At 38.9% G+C, this 21,759-nt stretch overlaps 2 protein-coding genes across 2 annotated transcripts; both read left to right on the top strand.

Moving 5' to 3' along the window:
* The first annotated feature begins 961 nt into the window (after positions 1-961).
* LOC148089611 (transitional endoplasmic reticulum ATPase) lies at positions 962-16,439 on the top strand. Its single transcript, XM_087784691.1, has 18 exons — positions 962-1,178; positions 2,710-2,821; positions 2,897-3,069; positions 3,960-4,102; positions 4,178-4,308; positions 6,732-6,860; positions 6,909-7,011; positions 7,068-7,201; positions 9,686-9,821; positions 10,082-10,194; positions 11,183-11,347; positions 11,416-11,538; positions 12,276-12,488; positions 12,549-12,727; positions 14,047-14,176; positions 14,251-14,412; positions 16,011-16,162; positions 16,299-16,439. Exons 1-18 carry the CDS (start codon positions 1,156-1,158, stop codon positions 16,402-16,404), a joined length of 2,427 nt encoding a protein of 808 aa, XP_087640817.1. The 5' UTR covers positions 962-1,155; the 3' UTR covers positions 16,405-16,439.
* Positions 16,440-17,498: 1,059 nt separating this feature from the next.
* On the top strand, positions 17,499-21,692 carry ndufb7 (NADH:ubiquinone oxidoreductase subunit B7). Its single transcript, XM_087808864.1, has 3 exons — positions 17,499-17,755; positions 18,914-19,082; positions 21,547-21,692. Exons 1-3 carry the CDS (start codon positions 17,644-17,646, stop codon positions 21,626-21,628), a joined length of 363 nt encoding a protein of 120 aa, XP_087664990.1. The 5' UTR covers positions 17,499-17,643; the 3' UTR covers positions 21,629-21,692.
* Positions 21,693-21,759: the final 67 nt, after the last annotated feature.

Raw genomic sequence — 21,759 nt, 5'->3', positions numbered from 1 at the left:
TAATGGACAATACTACACATATATACTTGTTACTACACTATCACAACACCAGAGTCAAGTCCTCGACAATACTACACATATGTCTTTGTTACTACACTATCACAACACCAGAGTCAAGTACTCGACAATACTACACATATATCCTTGTTACTACACTATCACAACACCAGAGTCAAGTACTCAACAATACTACACATATATCCTTGTTACTACACTATCACAACACCAGAGTCAAGTACTCAACAATACTACACATATATACTTGTTACTACACTATCACAACACCAGAGTCAAGTACTGGACAATACTACACATATATCCTTGTTACTACACTATCACAACACCAGAGTCAAGTACTCAACAATACTACACATATATACTTGTTACTACACCATCACAACACCAGAGTCAAGTACTGGACAATACTACAGATATATCCTTGTTACTGCACTATCACAACACCAGAGTCAAGTACTCAACAATACTACACATATATCCTTGTTACTACACTATCACAACACCAGAGTCAAGTACTCAACAATACTACACATATATCCTTGTTACTACACTATCACAACACCAGAGTCAAGTACTCAACAATACTACACATATATACTTGTTACTACACCATCACAACACCAGAGTCAAGTACTGGACAATACTACAGCTATATCCTTGGTACTAAATTATCACGATATATCATGATGTTAACCCTGTATCATGATACATATCATATCGCCAGATTCTTGAAAATACACACTCATAAAAGTAATTTAGAAGTATAAATATAAGTGTAAGCAAGAGTTTTTCAGCAAAGAAATGGGAAAATAAGTTTCGTCTCTTGGTCACACGTTGAGTGTTCTGGTTCACCGCTCAGACATATTTATTTTCAGGGCAGAGACTCTGCTATATCTGTCTCTGGTGGACGTCCAAGTCATTGCTGCCCGTGTCATGAAGACGCCACAGATGGATGTGTTTACCTCGTTCACGACCTGAATCACAAACACAATTCATGCAGAGAAATCATTGAGATGATGAGATTTTCCTGAATCTTTTTTCGAGAGGAAACATTCTGGACCTGAGACGTGGAGAGTTGAGAGCGGCTTCTGCATGTTCCCGAGCTGAGAACGCCTTTTCAACATTCAACCAGCAATCATGCCATTGGCCAGAGGAACAGAGTAAGTACATGTTCATATTTGATCAGATTTTGCGGCAACTTCTAAATGTTACCAAAGTCCAGACTGATTCTAAATACAGCTTAGAGTCAGCTGTAGAAATCAGACCCGCGAGTGTGTACAGGTGTTTTGGTTTTAATGACTATGTGGGGACCGTGTTTACTTTATGTGTTCACAGAGAATGATGATGATGAAAATGTATATTTATGGAGTGTTCTCTCGTTTATTGCGGGGGTTACGTTCTGAACTGAATTAAATAATAATTTGAAAAATGTAATTTAGTCTAAAAAGGCCCAAACAGGATCTTTGGTCAATGGTCGGCACACCTATGACCTTTGAAAATTTGAAAATGTAGCAAAAGTAAAATATATACAATACATAATGTATTGTTTTATTGCTTCCTAAACGTCCACATTAAATGAGTAACAACCTGAAATGATACTAGACGTATATACGGTCATAGTCACAGAATGATTATAGTTGATATGGGCGCGTATACGCCTGCATACCAGGGGTGGTCCGATGCAATGAAACGCCCCAGAATTAAAATTCTAAATTATTATAATTCAATCACTGCTAGTGTTTCTATCACCGTTTGTGTGAGAAAGGAACTTGAAGAGGTCAACGCTATGTTGAGCAACAGTAACTCGTTCAAGTTTGTATTTGGTCGGAACCTTTTTCGAGTAAGATAATCAAGAAAATATAACGGGTAACTAACAGCTTCAGATGCTTGTAAGTAAAGTAGTAAGTCATTTTTATTTGTATAGCACTTTTATAGACCAGGGTCACAAAGCACTTAAACAATAAAAAGAATATTCAATAAAGTATATACTTTAAAGGTCAAGATAAAACTAAAAACACAACAGGAGTTTCAGAAAATCAAGGAAAAGCCTGAACAAAAAAAAACGTCTTAAGATGTTTCTTAAAGGAGTCAGTAGATCCATCAAGCGCAAAGAGAGAGGAAGATCCTTCCAAAGCTTAGGAGCAACAGTCTGGAAGGATTTCTCTCCTCTGGTCCTGAGCCGTGTTCAGGAACCATCAGTAGATTCTGATCCACAGACCTCAGAGCCCGAGCTGGGGTGTAAGGCTGGATCAGATCACCAATGGAAGGTCTGACCATGAATAGATCTGAAGGTAAGAACCAGAATTTTAAAGTTGATCCTGAAAGAAACTGGAAGCCAGAGAAGAGTTTTAAGGATCGGAGAAATGTGAGTTCTTCTACTAGAGCGGCTCAGAATTCTCTCTGCAGAGTTATAAATACATGCAAATGATGTGTTCTTCTCACTTGTACAAGTAAAACGTGCCACTTTAAACCACATCTGATTTCAATTCTTTGTTTAAGTAAAAGCCTTTAGTCACAGATTCCTGAGCTGATTTCAGGGACAAATCAACCGTCACTAAATACAGCAGTTTGTTGAAGGTCACTGTTCAAGTCAGGTGTCACCTTGAAACGCCAAAACCCAGGGAAGGTGAAGCGCAGCACGGCGAGGGGACCAGTGTATTAGGATGACAATATATGACATTATTTGTTCAGTCCGAAGGCGGAAGACTTCTCCACGGCCATCCTGAGGCAGAAACACAGACCCAACAGGCTCATCGTAGACGAGGCTCTGAACGAAGACAGCAGCGTCGTCAGTCTGTCGCAGGTGCGTCGGCGACCACGCGTGTTTTGGTGTCACTCCGTGTTTTAACCGTGTTTTTCGCCGCGTTTCACCGTCCAGAACAAGACGGAGGAGCTTCAGCTGTTCCGGGGGGACACCGTGGTGCTGAGGGGCCACAAGCGGCGTCAGACCGCCTGCATCGTTTTAACGGACGAAACATGCGGCGACGAGCGAATCCGCATGAACCGCGTCACTCGCAATAACCTGCGCGTGCGGCTCGGTGATGTCATCAGGTAAGAAACGATGAGGGTTGTTTTCTTGACGTTTAATTGGAGGAACCATCTCACATGATGTCGGAGTCAAAGCTTCTTCCTTGAGTGACGGATGGATTTAAAACAACGCAAAAAACTCCAGATATTTCTCTAGATCAAGTGAACATCAGCAACATCAACATATGGAACGGTTGGATTTAACATTTCAAACTTCATAAGATCTTTTTTAAGATTTTACTTTGAGTTATTTCTGGGGAGACGGTTATACATTTTTTTATGCGATTTTAAAGACTACAAATTAAAATAATATTCACTTTAGGAAAATAAATGTTTTATTTATTTTTAAACAATGGAATTAAAGAAATTGAATATTTTCCATACAATTTTCATATAGAATTTATTTAAATACTTTTTATTCACTTTAAGTTATTATTTCCACTTTATTTAAATATTTGAATTAAAAAATATTTATATTTTACAGTTTGATATTCTTACTCAAATAATAATTTGTCTTTTAAATTCAATATAAAAATGTTGGTATCGTCGTGGCACCAGACATTATCAACAGAGCACCGAGCTACTTGATCCAACTTTCAGCCAATCACGGTTGGCCAAATAATTTATTTTATTTTACTTCGTTATTGGTTTGAGAAATATAAAAACCGTATCTGTAAAGAAGAAGAAAAAAATATTGAAAAGAAAAGAATAAAAAAAGAAATGGATTATTTAATCAAACAATTCTTAAAATGTTCATGTAATTAAATAAAAATCCAAATTTCAACATTTAAAATGTTCAATATTCTGATGACATGGATGTATTTCCATAATTATTGTTGAATATTCTGTTTTTTTGTTTTTTTTTTACGAAAAAAGGCGACTAAATATCTCACAGTCTTTACATTTGGGAACAGCATCCACGCCTGCCCTGACATCAGGTACGGGAAGCGGATCCACGTCCTCCCGATCGACGACACCATCGAGGGTCTGGCCGGAAACCTCTTCGATGTTTTCCTAAAACCCTATTTTCTGGAGGCGTACCGGCCGGTCTATAAAGGTCAGCGGGTCAGAGTGGTGACCCCACGTGGTCACCAGGTTGAATTCCAGGGTTTGGTTTTTTTTTTGCTCGTAGGCGATGTCTTTCTGGTGAGGGGGAGCATGCGAGCGGTGGAGTTCAAGGTCGTGGAGACCGACCCCAGTCCTCACTGCATCGTGGCCCCCGATACTGTCATCTACTGCGAAGGAGATCCAATCAAAAGAGAGGTGACCTCGTGACTGACTGATCACTTGGGACATAATGTGTTTTAGAATATTTAGAGTTTCCATCGTACATCATGTAATTATTTAATTTTCATGTATTATTAACTTCAAGTAAAATATTTTATTTTGTTTTTATTAAATTTAAAAAAAATGAGAATCTTATTCATGTTCATAATTCAATTGAATTGAAAATGAATTCAAACTTTGAAAATAAACATTTTTGAATTCAATTAACATTTGTTAAACGTTTAATTCAACTATTGAATATTTTGAATATTCTAATGTCATTGATATACTTCCATAATGTTCTTACTAAAGGAAACTTGAAATGTTTGGTTTGAAATGTACATTGTGTAATAGTTATTGACCAAAAATCATAATACAAATACCACAAACACATTTGTTTCCTGGCCGTTGAGTCATCTTTACCCAGAGACAACACAAGGGATACCGCAAACACATTTGTTTCCTGGCCTTTGGGTCACGTTGATCCAGAAACAACACAAGGGATACCACAAACACATTTGGGTCATCTTAACCCAGAGATAACACAAGGGATATCACAAACACATTTGTTTCCTGACCTTTGGGTCACTTTGACCCAGAGACAACACAAGGGATATCACAAACACATTTGTTTCCTGACCTTTGGGTCACCTTGATCCAGAGACAACACAAGGGATATTACAAACATATTTATTTCCTGACCTTCGGGTCACCTTGACCCAGAGACAACAGGAGATACCGCAAACATATTTGTTTCCTGACCTTCGAGTCACCTTGACCCAGAGACAACAGGAGATACCGCAGACACATTTGTTTCCTGACCATTGGATCATATTGACCCAGAGACAACACAAGGGATATCACAAACACATTTGTTACCTGACCTTCGGGTCATCTTGACCCAGAGAAAACACAAGGGATATCACAAACACATTTGTTTCCTGGCCTTTGGGTCACGTTGATACAGAAACAACACAAGGGATACCACAAACACTTTTGTTTCCTGACCTTTGGGTCATCTTGTAGATATAAAAATTGACATTTGATCATGAAACGTGGCAGGACGAGGAAGACAAGGGATATCACAAACACATTTGTTTCCTGGCCTTTGGTTCACGTTGATACAGAAACAACACAAGGGATATCACAAACACATTTGTTTCCTGACCTTCGGGTCACTTTGTAGATATAAAAATTGACATTTGATCATGAAACGTTGCAGGACGAGGAAGACAAGGGATATGACAAACACATTTGTTTCCTGGCCTTTGGGTCACGTTGATACAGAAACAACACAAGGGATACCACAAACACATTTGTTTCCTGACCTTTGGGTCATCTTGTAGATATAAAAATTGACATTTGATCACGAAACGTGGCAGGACGAGGAAGACAAGGGATATCACAAACACATTTGTTTCCTGGCCTTTGGGTCACGTTGATACAGCAACAACACAAGGGATATCACAAACACATTTGTTTCCTGACCTTCGGGTCACTTTGTAGATATAAAAATTGACATTTGATCATGAAATGTTGCAGGACGAGGAAGACAAGGGATATCACAAACACATTTGTATCCTGGCCTTTGGGTCACGTTGATACAGAAACAACACAAGGGATATCACAAACACATTTGTTTCCTGACCTTCGGGTCACATTGTAGATATAAAAATTGACATTTGATCATGAAACGTGGCAGGACGAGGAAGACAAGGGATATCACAAACACATTTGTTTCCTGGCCTTTGGGTCACGTTGATACAGAAACAACACAAGGGATACCACAAACACTTTTGTTTCCTGACCTTCACAAACACATTTGTTTCCTGGCCTTTGGGTCACGTTGATACAGAAACAACACAAGGGATACCACAAACACTTTTGTTTCCTGACCTTTGGGTCATCTTGTAGATATAAAAATTGACATTTGATCACGAAACGTGGCAGGACGAGGAAGACAAGGGATATCACAAACACATTTGTATCCTGGCCTTTGGGTCACGTTGATACAGAAACAACACAAGGGATATCACAAACACATTTGTTTCCTGGCCTTTGGGTCACGTTGATACAGAAACAACACAAGGGATACCACAAACACTTTTGTTTCCTGACCTTCACAAACACATTTGTTTCCTGGCCTTTGGGTCACGTTGATACAGAAACAACACAAGGGATACCACAAACACTTTTGTTTCCTGACCTTTGGGTCATCTTGTAGATATAAAAATTGACATTTGATCACGAAACTTGGCAGGACGAGGAAGACAAGGGATATCACAAACACATTTGTATCCTGGCCTTTGGGTCACGTTGATACAGAAACAACACAAGGGATATCACAAACACATTTGTTTCCTGACCTTCGGGTCACTTTGTAGATATAAAAATTGACATTTGATCACGAAACGTTGCAGGACGAGGAAGATCTGAACGACGTCGGCTACGAAGACATCGGCGGCTGTCGGAAGCAGCTGGCTCAGATCAAAGAGATGGTGGAACTTCCTCTGAGGCACCCGGGTCTGTTCAAGGCCATCGGAGTGAAGGTGAGACCCTCGCTCTCGCCAGACCCTCCGTGACTCTGCTCTCCACAGCCTCCCCGGGGGATCCTGCTCTACGGACCCGCCGGGACGGGAAAGACTCTGGTGGCTCGAGCCGTCGCCAACGAAACCGGAGCGTTCTTCTTCCTCATCAACGGTCGGTGTCGTTTCCTTGCGCCGCCGCCGCCGCTGATCCCTCGTTTCTCCGAGCAGGTCCTGAGATCATGAGCAAGCTGGCCGGGGAATCCGAGAGCAACCTGAGGAAAGCGTTCGAGGAAGCGGAGAAAAACTCACCGGCCGTGATTTTCATCGACGAACTTGACGCCATCGCGCCCAAGAGAGAGAAGGTAACCATGTGACCATGTGACCACGTGACCATGTGACCACGTGACCATGTGACCACGTGACCATGTGACCATGTGACCACGTGACCACGTGACCATGTGACCACGTGACCACGTGACCATGTGACCACGTGACCACGTGACCATGTGACCATGTGACCATGTGACCATGTGACCATGTGACCACGTGACCATGTGACCATGTGACCACGTGACCATGTGACCACGTGACCACGTGACCATGTGACCATGTGACCACGTGACCACGTGACCATGTGACCACGTGACCACGTGACCATGTGACCACGTGACCACGTGACCATGTGACCATGTGACCACGTGACCACGTGACCATGTGACCATGTGACCACGTGACCATGTGACCATGTGACCACGTGACCATGTGACCATGTGACCACGTGACCACGTGACCATGTGACCACGTGACCATGTGACCACGTGACCACGTGACCATGTGACCATGTGACCATGTGACCACGTGACCATGTGACCATGTGACCACGTGACCATTTGACCACGTGACCATGTGACCACGTGACCACGTGACCACGTGACCACGTGACCATGTGACCACGTGACCACGTGACCACGTGACCATGTGACCATGTGACCATGTGACCACGTGACCATGTGACCACGTGACCACGTGACCATGTGACCATGTGACCATGTGACCACGTGACCATGTGACCACGTGACCATGTGACCATGTGACCACGTGACCATGTGACCATGTGACCATGTGACCACGTGACCATGTTACCACGTGACCACGTGACCACGTGACCATGTGACCACGTGACCATGTGACCATGTGACCATGTGACCACGTGACCATGTGACCATGTGACCACGTGACCATGTGACCATGTGACCACGTGACCACGTGACCACGTGACCATGTGACCACGTGACCATGTGACCATGTGACCATGTGACCACGTGACCATGTTACCACGTGACCACGTGACCACGTGACCATGTGACCACGTGACCATGTGACCATGTGACCATGTGACCACGTGACCATGTGACCACGTGACCATGTGACCATGTGACCACGTGACCATGTGACCATGTGACCATGTGACCATGTGACCATGTGACCATGTGACCACGTGACCATGTGACCACGTGACCATGTGACCATGTGACCATGTGACCACATGACCATGTGACCATGTGACCATGTGACCACGTGACCATGTGACCATGTGACCATGTGACCATGTGACCATGTGACCACGTGACCATGTGACCACGTGACCATGTGACCATGTGACCATGTGACCACGTGACCATGTGACCATGTGACCATGTGACCACGTGACCATGTGACCATGTGACCACGTGACCATGTGACCATGTGACCATGTGACCATGTGACCAAGTGTGTCGACATATGGAAGACATATGACTTTATAACACTGACATTTCTTCACGTAACATTTTTATTTAATTTTGATTTTAATTCAGATTTTTTTTTACAGTCATTCCTTATATTTACATATAATTATTATTTTATTTTATTTTATTTATTAAAAACTAAATATTTTATTTTCATTATTACTTTATTATTACACTTATTTATTCAATAATTCAGTTTATACATTGAATTATTTGACATTTATTTATTTAACACTTTTTCCATTTGTTATTATTACTATTATTCATTTATTATTAAAACGGACTATTTTCATGTTACATTTTTTAAAGTGAATTCTTTGACATGTATCACTTTGCAATGACTTTTTATTATATATAATTTATTATATTATCTTTCTTTACACCGAATATTTCCTTACAACGTATTTTAAACTGAATATTTTTTACATTGATTCTCTTTATATTACACAAGAGCAATATACCAAAAAAAATAAAACACCCAGAAATATAATATTAAAAAGAAAAGAAAAAATCTAAATAGAATAGAAAATAAATCTGCACTATATTATATACACAATCATATTTACAAAAATAACAAGAAAGGTGCAGTTAAATAGTTATCTTGGTGTGTTCTTGTTGTGGAGTCTGATGGCAGCAGGAGGAAGGACCTGCGGTACCTCTCCCTCACACACCTGGGATGGAGCATCCTATCACTGATGGAGCTCCTCAATGCCCTCAGTGTGTGCTGGAGAGGGTGAGACAAGTTCCTCCTCATGGAGGCCAGCTTGCTCCGTATCCTCCTCCCAGTCACTTCCTCCACAGGATCCAGGGGGCGCCCTAGGACGTAGCCGGCCTTCTTAATAAGGCTGTCCAGTTTAGCCCTATCCTTTGCTGTCATAATGATCCTGAAAGAAGAGATTTAAGGATCAAAGAAATGTGAGTTCTTCTACTAGAGCGGGATTTGAAATCCACATTCTAAGTGTTTGATGAAACACGTTTATTTCAGCAGAAACTAAATGTTTTGAGACTTTTATGTGTAAACTTTAACCAAATTTAACCACGAACTGGATCGTTTGTCAGACCCACGGGGAGGTGGAGCGACGCATCGTCTCTCAGCTGCTGACCCTGATGGACGGCCTCAACCAGCGCTCTCACGTGGTCGTCATGGCGGCGACCAACAGACCCAACAGCATCGATCACGCGCTGCGACGCTTTGGTGAGCAGGTCCTAGGATGTTACTCCATCAAAGGAGGGGTAGGTGATCCTGCTTAAAGGATTGCTTTTCAAAAGAAAACTACAATCCCTTTTCTTCAGGCTCTCCCCGGGCAGTCGAGTTGTGTTGTGGGGATCTTAGGGCACCCAGTTGAAAAAAAAAGCTCACCTACCCCTCCTTTTGAACCCTCCATTTGAACCCTCCATTTGAACCCTCCATTTGAACCCTCCATTTGAAGTGTCACGCTAACCCTCTATATACAGGCAGGTTCGATCGGGAGATCGACATCGGGATTCCGGATCCGACCGGACGACTGGAGATCCTGCAGATCCACACCAAGAACATGAAACTGTCGGACGACGTTGACCTTGAGCGGGTGAGCGACGCCAACGTCCGATCACGTGACCTTTCAACTCAAAGTGCCCTGATATGAATTTGTGGACGACGTTAGATGTGTTTCTACGTTGTTCAAATCAAAACAAACAAAATTTTTATCATCAATGAAACCTTTTTTTGACTTCAATTTTTTTTTAAAGTCTTAAAAACGTTTTTCACTCAAATAAAAAAATAAATAATTTAAAATGTCCAAAAAACTGAACTTCAAAACATTTTTATACTTGAAAAGAAACCGACTATTTTTTATTGAAGCAAATTTCTCTCAGATTGAAAAAAAATGCTTTTGATTAAATATAATTTCGATTGAAAATATTTAGGATAACAATGTTTTGTTCGAATAAAACAACTTTTTTTTCTTTGATTAAAAATGTATTTTTTTTTATTGAAGCAACTCTTTTATTGATTTATTATTATTATTATTATTATTGTTCAAGCAACTATTTTTTAATTGAAATTTTTTTCCTTTCAACCTTGTGCGATCCGTGTTTTTACGCAATTTGTTTTAGTTGAAGCAACTTTTACATGTACAACTTTTTTTTTTCATTGAAGCCACTTTTTACTCATTTTAAGCAACTTTTTTTTTAAATTGATTGATATTTTTAACTAAGATGTTCGATTATTTTCTCTATTCTTAAAGCAACTAACTTTCTTATTAACCCTAGTGTTATCTCAGGGTCACGCAAAGCCCCCCCCCCCCCAAAATAAAAAAAATGTAGCACAAGGGATGAAACAATTACATTTGTTTTCGGGTCACATTGACCCCTGAGATAACACAAGGGTTAAAATTGAAAATCCTTTTTTTCAGTCACTTTTGTCTTTGATTTAAGCAACTTTTAATTGATTTTCATTATTATTCAAGCAATTGTTTCTTGTTCAAAATCCTTGGACCTGGACCACGTGTGGTTCCGAGGACCACGAGGTCCACCATTTTGAACACGCGTGTGAAACATGACCTTGTTTGGCGTCAGATCGGCTCGGAGACTCACGGCCACGTCGGTGCGGATCTGGCGGCTCTGTGTTCGGAAGCGGCTCTCCAAGCCATCCGGAAGAAGATGACCCTGATCGACCTTGAGGACGAGTCCATCGACGCGGACCTGCTGGACTCTCTGGCCGTCACCATGGACGACTTCAATGTAGCGACGCGCACTTGCTTTTTAGGAACGAAGGCGTGTGAGTTAATCCGGAGTGTTTGCCGTGACAGTGGGCGTTGAGTCAGAGCAACCCATCGGCTCTGAGGGAGACGGTGGCCGAGGTCCCTCAGGTCAGCTGGGAGGACATCGGGGGCCTGGACCAGGTCAAGAGAGAACTGCAGGAGCTGGTGCAGGTGAAGACCAGCAGGTCACGTGTCTTCAGTGTCATCAGAATACGTGAATTTATCATTTCTGATGTTCAAACTTGGAATTTTTGATTGGCTGTAAGTTGGATCCAGTAGCTCGGTGCTCCACTGGTTCTGTCTGGCGTCGCTATTATACACACTTTTTTTATATTGAATTTAAAAGGCTACCAATTGAAAAATATTGCATTTAGGAAATCTATTTTTAAATGATTGGCTTCAGAATATCAAACTCTATGTTTAAAAAAAACCAAAAACATTCATTTTAAACATTTTGATGGCAACTTTTTTTAGTTGAAGCAACTTTTTCATGTTGATTTAAAGAAAAATGTAAATATATATATTTGTTTATTGAGTTTTTCTTATTATTCAAGAAACTATTTTTTCCTTTTTGAAATGTTTTTTTTAAACCTTTTTCCATTGAAGCCACTTTTTGCTCGTTTTAAGCCACTTTTTTTAATTGATTAATATTTTTAACTGAAGAAAAATAATTAAAAAAAAACTTTTATTATACGAATAAAAGAATTCCATTATTCCAAAAACAATCTCAAGGTCAAGGTACCTCAAACACATCTGTTTTTCGGCCTCCGGGTCACCTTGACCCTGATGTAACACAAGGGTTAAAAAACGACATTTCTTTTTCTAATTTTCAACATCGGAAACATCAAAATCCAACCGTCAACATTACAGTGTCTCTTGATATACTTCCATGAACTCTCATGTTCCAGTACCCGGTGGAGTACCCGGACAAGTTCCTCAAGTTCGGGATGACCCCGTCCAGGGGCGTGCTCTTCTACGGCCCGCCAGGCTGTGGGAAAACTCTTCTGGCCAAAGCCATCGCCAACGAGTGCCAGGCCAACTTCGTGTCCATCAAAGGGCCGGAGATGCTCACCATGTGGTTCGGAGAATCCGAGGCCAACGTCAGGGACGTCTTCGATAAGGTAACGACGGACGTCCAGGATCCTGAATCGAAAACCCCCTGACCCGGTGAGGATCCGCAGGCCAGACAAGCCGCTCCCTGCATCCTGTTCTTCGACGAGTTGGACTCCATCGCCAAATCCCGAGGAGGCGGGGCCTCGGACGCCGGCGGAGCCGCCGACCGCGTCATCAACCAGATCCTGACGGAGATGGACGGCATGTCGGACAAAAAGAACGTTTTCATCATCGGAGCCACAAACAGGTTTGGATGGAATTCAATCATTTCCATGTTTAAGTTTGACGGGGGGTTTTATTTTAAGATTTTTTTTTTTTTTTTAATCTTTACACATTTGATGAAACAAATCTATTCGTTCAAAACAATGTTTTCAATATTTTTTATTTCGTAGCCGTTTGAATTCCAACTAATATTGTCTGGTGGAACTACTGTAATATTTTAATTTGGAATTTAAAAGGCTAAGAAATAAAAAAAAAACATTACATTTAGAATAAGGAAACCAATCTCTATGAGTCAATTTAGTTTTATTCAATTATTCAAAAGAATGATTCAATTCTTTAAAAAATAACATTTTAATTAATGTGAATCATAATACTGACTACTTTGTGAAGAAAACTAATGATTTTAATAAACATTTTACATTTGAATAAATAACAATTAATGCCTAAAAATAACGTCAAACATTTGAGACGTTAAATTCACATTTGTTTTCAGGCCTTTGGGTCACCTTGACCCAGAGACAACACAGGGAATACCAGAAACACATTTGTTTCCTGACCTTTGGGTCACCTTGACCCAGAGACAACACAAGGGATACTACAAACACATTTGTTTCCTGACCTTTGGGTCGCCTTGACCCAGAGATAACCCAAGGGATACCACAAACCAAATTTGTTTCCTGACCTTTAGGTCACCTTGACCCAGAGACGACACAAGGGATACCAAAAACACATTTGTTTCCTGACCTTTGGGTCACCTTGACCCAGAGACAACACAAGGGATACTACAAACACATTTGTTTCCTGACCTTTGGGTCACCTTGACCCAGAGATAACCCAAGGGATACCACAAACCAAATTTGTTTCCTGACCTTAAGGTCACCTTGACCCAGAGACAACATAAGGGATACCACAAACACATTTGTTTCCTGACCTTTGGGTCACCTTGACCCAGAGACACCATAAGGGATACCAAAAACACATTTGTTTCCTGACCTTTGGGTCACCTTGACCCAGAGATAACCCAAGGGATACCACAAACCAAATGTATTTTCTGACCTTAAGGTCACCTTGACCCAGAGACAACATAAGGGATACCACAAACACATTTGTTTCCTGACCTTTGGGTCACCTTGACCCTGAGATAACCCAAGGGATACCACAAACCAAATTTGTTTCCTGAACTTTAGGTCAACTTGACCCAGAGACAACACAAGGGATACCACAAACACTTTTGTTTCCTGACCTTTGGGTCACCTTGACCCAGAGACACCATAAGGGGTACCACAAACACATTTGTTTTGGGGCGCCTGGAACTCACGCTCAGTTTCTTGTCGCTGGTGTCAGACCGGACATCATCGACTCGGCCATCCTCCGTCCGGGTCGGTTGGATCAGCTCATCTACATCCCGCTTCCGGACAAAGGCTCTCGTACATCCATCCTTGGAGCAAACCTACGCAAGTCGCCCGTGGCACGAGTGGGTAAACGCACACTATCACACACACTATCACACACACCAACACACACTTCCCCCCCACGTGTCTCTCCCAGGACGTCGACCTGGAATACCTCTCGGAGATAACGGAGGGATTTTCCGGAGCCGACCTGACGGAGATCTGCCAGCGTTCTTGCAAACTGGCCATTCGTGAAGCCATCCAGGCCGAGATGAAGGCCGAGCGTCAGAGACAGAGCGGAGCTGCTGGAGTTCCAATGGTCAGAGGTTTTCTTGAATCTTTCTTTGAAAGGAATACAAACAAGTTCGTCCACTTCTCGATAGTTACACCGTCCATGTGCTGCGAACGTTCAGAGGATTGGAAATAAATAGTTCCCTAAAGGGCGACTTAAAGTTTGGAATGGAGGAAAAAATTAATTTTTTAATTTTTTAATTTTTTAATTTATTTCTTTACACTGGCAATAAAAGCACACTTATATAAATATAATGTATTTTTATTTATTTTTTCATTTATTTTTTTACACTGGCAATAAAAGCACACTTATATAAATATAATGTATTTTTAGTTATTTTTTCATTTATTTTTTTTACACTGGCAATAAAAGCACACTTATCTATATATAATGTATTTTTATTTATTTTATTTATTTTTTCATTTATTTCTTTACACTGGCAATACAAGCACACTTATATAAATATAATGTATTTTTATTTATTTTATTTTATTTCATTTTTTTTTTTAATCTGGCAATAAAAGCACACTTATATAAATATAATGTATTTTTATTTATTTTATTTTATTTTATTTTATTTTTTTACACTGGCAATAAAAGCACACTTATATAAATATAATGTATTTTTAGTTATTTTATTTTATTTTATTTATTTTTTTACACTGGCAATAAAAGCACACTTATATAAATATAATGTATTTTTAGTTATTTTATTTTATTTTATTTATTTTTTTACACTGGCAATAAAAGCACACTTATATAAATATAATGTATTTTTAGTTATTTTATTTTATTTATTTATATACATTGGCAATAAAAGACAGTTATTTCTACTGTATTATTAAGACATATATATATATTTTTTTCAGTTGAACGAATATTTCAAAATTCCAATTCCATTCATTTTCGTTGTCTTTCTGGACGAAGAAAAGTGAAACTTGACAACATGTCTGCCTATAACCACCAAAAGAAACAGATACCAAAATAATCCCACAACTATAGCAACATTTTGACATTGAATTGAAAGGAGCATGATGTTAAAAAAGAAAATAATTAATAAATAAATAAATAAAAATAAATATATATATATATAAATTAGAATGTCCCTTTTTTTTATCAACTCATTTTGAAATGATGTGATGTTTTTAATTAAATTTAAAAACATTTCAAATTTCAATGCAGAAATGATTTAATTACATATCATTTAAGTAAAAATCCAAAAAATAACGAAATAATGAATAAACATTTGAAATGTTGAACTCAACATTCCAATGATCTTGAGCTGTGTCTCAAATCGCATACTTGTGTACTTAAACGTAGTATTCTTGGTGCATAAGTGCGTCTCAATTCTTAGTATGTGAAATGTAGTGTTCCATGCACACTAAATTGTCACTAAAATATATACATATATATATTCTCTTGATTTGAGACATACTATCTGTGGAGAATTAGTTACTAGTTAGTACGCACACTAACCTGATGCATACTAACCAGTGCACTAAGAGAAGTATGTGGTTTGAGACACAGCACTGGTATCCTTCCATACTTTTGTGGCTTAACAGAAGTTTGGGCTCAATGTTCACTTCACTTTCACGCGCTAAATGAAAAAGTTCTTGTCCGTGCAGGACGAGGACTACGATCCGGTCCCGGAGATCCGGAGGGATCACTTCGAAGAGGCCATGCGATTTGCTCGGCGCTCCGTGAGCGACAACGACATTCGCAAATATGAGATGTTTTCCCAAACCCTACAGCAGAGCAGAGGGTTCGGCAACTTTAGGTACGATCAACTTTATAGCATGTTGAAGTAGACACAATACATACCACTGCCAAGGAGCTCATTTCAAAAAGCTCACCTTAAACCCCCCGCGGGGTACATGAACATCTTGAATAAGACGATGTTTTTCTCCACTCAGGTTTCCCTCGACTTCTGGCTCACAGAACGAGGATCGCAGGTCAGAGTCTGGGCCAAGACGCTCCGGCCAGTACGCTGACGAGGGAGACGAGGATCTCTATCAGTGATCCATCACTCTATCTATAGGCAACCTGAGGAGGAATAAAGGATTATTTTGTGTTGAATGAATACATATCATCCGAGTTATTTGTACAATTCTCATATCCTGTTGCAAACTTTACAATACTCGGCTCAAGTTCCTGGCAAAGGAGTTGCACGTCAGCCGGGTGAACAGGAGGGGGCTCAGCACCGAGCCCAAGAAGAGAGATGTTGCAGATCCTGACATGTTTTTTGTTGGTTAGAAAGTTTAGCACCGAGTTCCAGGGAAACCTAGGAAAAGAGTGAAGAGGATGAGAACAAATCGGTTTCCTGTGTTTTGTATCTGAGGATATGACGGCAAACATGAGATAAGATACTCCTTAATCTTCCCACTTAGGGGAAACAGTCCACAAAAATAGATTAAAAAACATACATCAATAATATATTAGGAAACAAAGTACACATATTTAAAATAATAAAAACAATTAATTAATAATGATGATACAATAAAAACGATAAAATGAACGCATTAATAAATTGAATAATGATACAAATATCAACAAAAATAAAGTAAACACATGAGAAAAGTCTAGTAAGTAAGTAAGTAAGTAATATTTATTTATATAGCGCTTTTCCAGACCAGGGTCACAAAGCGCTTAGACAATCAAAACAATATTCAAAAAAGTACATACTTTAAAGATCAAGATAATACTGAGAACAACACTATTGTTGGAAGGTAGTTATAAACTCGATGAACCTACAGTCAACTTTGTTTTTGCAATACAACTCAGATGTAAAGAGGCGAAAGTGACTGAATACACATTGTTTTCAAGCTAAAAAAATAATACTCTTTAAAAAACTGTAAATCGACTTAAATGTAAAGTAATTTAATGCGGGGATTTTCATTTTATTTAAAAATATGTTTCGATGTATTAAAATGACGGATAATAGATGAGGGTTATATATTTTATCCAACCTACACAAAAACACACTGAAATAAAATAAAAAGAAGAACCATATTCCTAAACTGCATTATTACAAATAACATATTTAACAAGTGGGAACCTTTCTGTCGTTAGACGAACTCTAATCTCCGGCGCACCTCCTCGTACTGTGTTTATTTCCGTTTTGCGGCGGAAGTGTCCATCAGGTCCTGTGGAGGTGACCGAATGGCGGAGACGATCAAGGAATAATAAACTCGCTTTATCTTTGAACGCGGGTTGGAGATATTTAAACACAAACAAGAGAGCGTTGACCTCGCAGGCAACATGGGAGCTCACCTCGTCAGGCGTTATATCACCGAGACCGACACCGAACCGGACCCGGATAGAAAATACGAGTTTGACCCCAACTATGGTTTTGCAGAGAGAAAAGAAAGAGGTTTGTGCTTCCATTTAAGCCTCGTTTGTAGCATAGAAGCTAACATTCTAGTCGTTTTTCTTGTTTAAACGCGACTCAATTCGTGTTAGTGGTTAGCATTAGCACGATTAGCTTAGCATCTAGCGACCCTGTGCAACATTTCACAGTAAATAATGCTCACACAAATGACAAAAGCGGACAAAATCCCCCAAACAAAAATGTAATCCAAGTCTATGGTCATATTTACATACAACTAATGAATAATATTAATAAATAATCGTCAAAATAATTGTTATTTTCCATTTGATTTCCGACCTCATAAGGGGCCGCATAAATAAAGGAGCTCCACTTGAGTTATTATTGGAAAAAATAGGTAGGAAGGTAGAACTTTATTGATCCCTCAGGAGGTCTCCTTCGGGAAATTGTTTTTTTTTCCAAATGATCCACAGCAAATACAGCAATTTTTCATAAAGAATCAAAATAAAATAAGAACAAAGAGAAATAAAGAGAAATAACAGGATGATACAATCTAAGTCTAAGATTAAAATAGAACAGAACATCATGTTACTTTTACTCCACTCCTGCCCCTGAACTCATAGAGATTGTGATATCTTTATGTTGGTAAGTATTACTAAGTAGGTAAGTCATGGTTATATGACACTTGCACTCTAATGCAATATTCGACAAAGACCAAACTATATAATTATATTTATTATTATTATAAGTATTTTTTTTAATTTAATTCAACTTAAAATATCAAGAAGTATTGAGTTGAACGTAAAGAATTAAAATGTATTTATTTCCCAACTGTCTCTCTCTCTCTGTGTGCAACACATGTGTCCCCGTTATTTAAAACCGGGGGGAAATTACATTACCTTAGGGGCCACATTTTATACTCTATATTATATTGTCAAAGTGTAGGTATACAAAAAATAGTTTTCTTTAGAAGATCTCATTTTATTTTAAATTAATTTCCCTTAAATGAACTCAAAGCTACATAAACAATTTCAATTGACTTTTAAATTAAAATGTTACCCAAAAGGTAAACCTAAACAGGAAGTTAAAAGAGAAAATAAAGTCTAATTTAATGAAGGTTGAATACGATCAAATTCATTAACAAAAATATTCTCACTTCGCTCGAGTCCCATTTAGAGGCGTCGCTTGTTTTTCCTTTTGCAGTGATGGTCGCGACTCAGGAGCAGATGAACATGGCCCAGTTGCCGGTGGAGCAGAGAGACTACTGCGCTCATTACCTGATGAAGCTCTTGAAGTGCAAGCGGGACTACTGGCCCAACTTCATGGCCTGCAATCACGAGAAGCACGACTGGGACTACTGCGAGATGGAGGAGTGAGTGGGACTTGTACTTTTGGAAACTAGAAATGTAACACGTTTTATTCCCAACGTTGTCACCTCCTATAACAGGGCTGTCAATCACACTAAAATCTTTTTAACAATCAAGGTCACCTGCAGTGGCGGATGGCCCATAGGGGGCGCTGGAGCGCCGCCCGCTCCCACTGATTTGTCTGTTTTTTTCTTCACTTTATTTATCGTTTTATCTTCTGATTTTAGTTTTAAATTGACATAGTTTTAATCAACAACATTGTTAATTTGGTATATTTATAGAACTCTTTACATTGATAAACTTTATTTCGTTGATTCAGACGCGCCAGTTCTTACTGGACTTTGAGGCTGGAGAAAGTGAACATCATGATTTTAATACTTAAGAGTAAACGTACACATTAATTATCAGGTTTGTTAACTGAGCGCTGCTTATTTTTGGAAGTTCGAGGACGTGAAATTTCACCGGTTCGAGTCCCGCTCCCGACAATTTAATTTGACTTTTTTTGTTAATATTAATATTTATCAATTACTTAGTTTATTAGTTTAGTAATACGATTTTTATATATATTCTTCTTTGCAGTATATTTGTTTGTGTTTATAGAAAGTATCTGTATTGTTCTGGCACAGACGACAGCTTGGTTTTTAGTTTTTAGATAATTGAAATTATAAGTAAGTTATAGTATAATTCAAATATGTTTTCATTTGGAATGAAACAAGGAGCATAATAAACATTGTTATGCATCATTAACTTAAAGTGATGAGATTACATTTTTTACTGGTCACAGGACAAACAAAACATATTTTCCATGATTCTACTTTGTTTTTGATCAAACCATCCGTTCTCTCGAGTTTGACACATGTGTCTGTGATTGTTTCTGCTTAAAGGTTCTGTGTACTGTTCAGGATCTAGTGATATCATTTGTATATATATAGATATATATCTATATATATATCTATATATATATATATAATACATATTGAGAAAGAAGAGCAATTATACAGTGATAGTGTAGCAACAAGGATATATGTGTAGTATTGTCGAGTACTTGAATCTGGTGTTGTGATTGTGTAGTAACAAGTATATATGTGTAGTATTGTCCAGTACTTGACTCTGGTGTTGTGATTGTGTAGTAACAAGTATATATGTGTAGTATTGTCCAGTACTTGAATCTGGTGTTGTGATTGTGTAGTAACAAGTATATATGTGTAGTATTGTCAAGTAATGGAATCTGGTGTTGTGATTGTGTAGTAACAAGTATATATGTGTAGTATTGTCCAGTACTTGAATCTGGTGTTGTGATTGTGTAGTAACAAGTATATATGTGTAGTATTGTTCAGTACTTGACTCTGGTGTTGTGATAGTGTAGTATCAAGGATATATGTGTAGTATTGTCCAGTACTTGACTCTGGTGTTGTGATAGTGTAGTAACAAGTATATATGTGTAGTATTGTCCAGTACTTGACTCTGGTGTTGTGATAGTGTAGTAACAAGTATATATGTGTAGTATTGTCCAGTACTTGACTCTGGTGTTGTGATTGTGTATATATAGCGCAATATTTAAGTATCGATATATATTTACGAATTTTATTGAGTGATTAGTTCCACAGATACTGTCTCACTCGTGCTTTAGTTAAAGATACTGGGAATCGTGTTATGCACCTTAAAATATATATATTTTTAAAACTTTGCTTTATACAACTCAAAGGAAAATCATATTGGAAAAAAATGTTGTTGCTACAAGATGATGATCGAAGGAAGAAAACAGTTACATTTTTTTTACTAGTTGAACTCTTTCCTGGCTGTGACTCTTAAAGGAACAGTAACACGGACAGTTAGAGGTTGTTTTGTCTTGAGCGTCTAAAGCACACCTGGGCAAACTGCGGCCCTTGTAATGTAATTGTAATGTAAGTATGAACATGTATAAATGGTTCTAATGCATTAACAAATGTATTTTGTATTATTAATTTACATTTTCACATAACACTTCCCTCCTTTTTGTGTGTAATTTTTTGTGTATATATTAATCCCTCAAAACATTTTTTTTTTTTAAGTTAATTGAAGAAATGTTTTGAAAAAAACTTGTATACAAGAATAAATTGCAGTTTATTTAGCTTAATAAATATGGCCCATGTCATATTTTGAGGGATTTTTTCATCTTTCTTTTTGCTTGACGGCCCCTAACAACATTCACAGAATTTAATGTGGCCCTTCAAGAATTTTAATTGCCCAGCAGGTGGCGATAGCGTTCAAACAGCTGCTTGAAACATCGTTAAATAGAAGTAGAAGAAGAAGCTGTCATGTGATTTCCGGTTAGTGTGTAGCTTCAGGGTTTGATTTGAGACATACTATCTGCGGAGAATTTGCGTACTAGTTAGTATGCATACTAACTTCTAGCATACTAAGATTAGTATGCGATTTGAGACACAGCACTGGTCTAAAGACTCTGAACTTCTGCTTTTCTCTGTCCAGTTATGTGATGAGGATGAAGGAGTACGAGCGGGAGAGGAGGCTCCAGCTGAGGAAGAAGAGGGTGGAGGCTCAGGCCGCCTGATCTGCCGACGCTCTTCTCTGTACATAAACCACCAGAATCATTAAACAATCTTGTTTAAGCTCTACGTTCGTCTCCGTTCCTTCTTTGACACCTGGACACCTTTGAACTCCATCACAAACAAACGGGGGGCG

This window comes from Callionymus lyra, chromosome 1 (assembly GCF_982586985.1).
Source record: "Callionymus lyra chromosome 1, fCalLyr1.hap1.1, whole genome shotgun sequence".
Classification (NCBI taxonomy): Eukaryota; Metazoa; Chordata; class Actinopteri; order Syngnathiformes; family Callionymidae; genus Callionymus; species Callionymus lyra.
This window is presented reverse-complemented; position numbering and strand designations above follow the sequence as displayed.

Coding starts and splice junctions, on each gene's coding strand:
- LOC148089611 (XM_087784691.1), top strand. CDS start 1,156: ATGCCATTGGCCAGAGGAACAGA. Junction 4,309..6,731: donor GAGATCCAATCAAAAGAGAG/GTGACCTCGTGA, acceptor GAAACGTTGCAG/GACGAGGAAGATCTGAACGA. Junction 11,539..12,275: donor AACTGCAGGAGCTGGTGCAG/GTGAAGACCAGC, acceptor CTCATGTTCCAG/TACCCGGTGGAGTACCCGGA.
- ndufb7 (XM_087808864.1), top strand. CDS start 17,644: ATGGGAGCTCACCTCGTCAGGCGTTATATCACCGAGACCGACACCGAA. Junction 17,756..18,913: donor TGCAGAGAGAAAAGAAAGAG/GTTTGTGCTTCC, acceptor TTCCTTTTGCAG/TGATGGTCGCGACTCAGGAG. Junction 19,083..21,546: donor GACTACTGCGAGATGGAGGA/GTGAGTGGGACT, acceptor TTCTCTGTCCAG/TTATGTGATGAGGATGAAGG.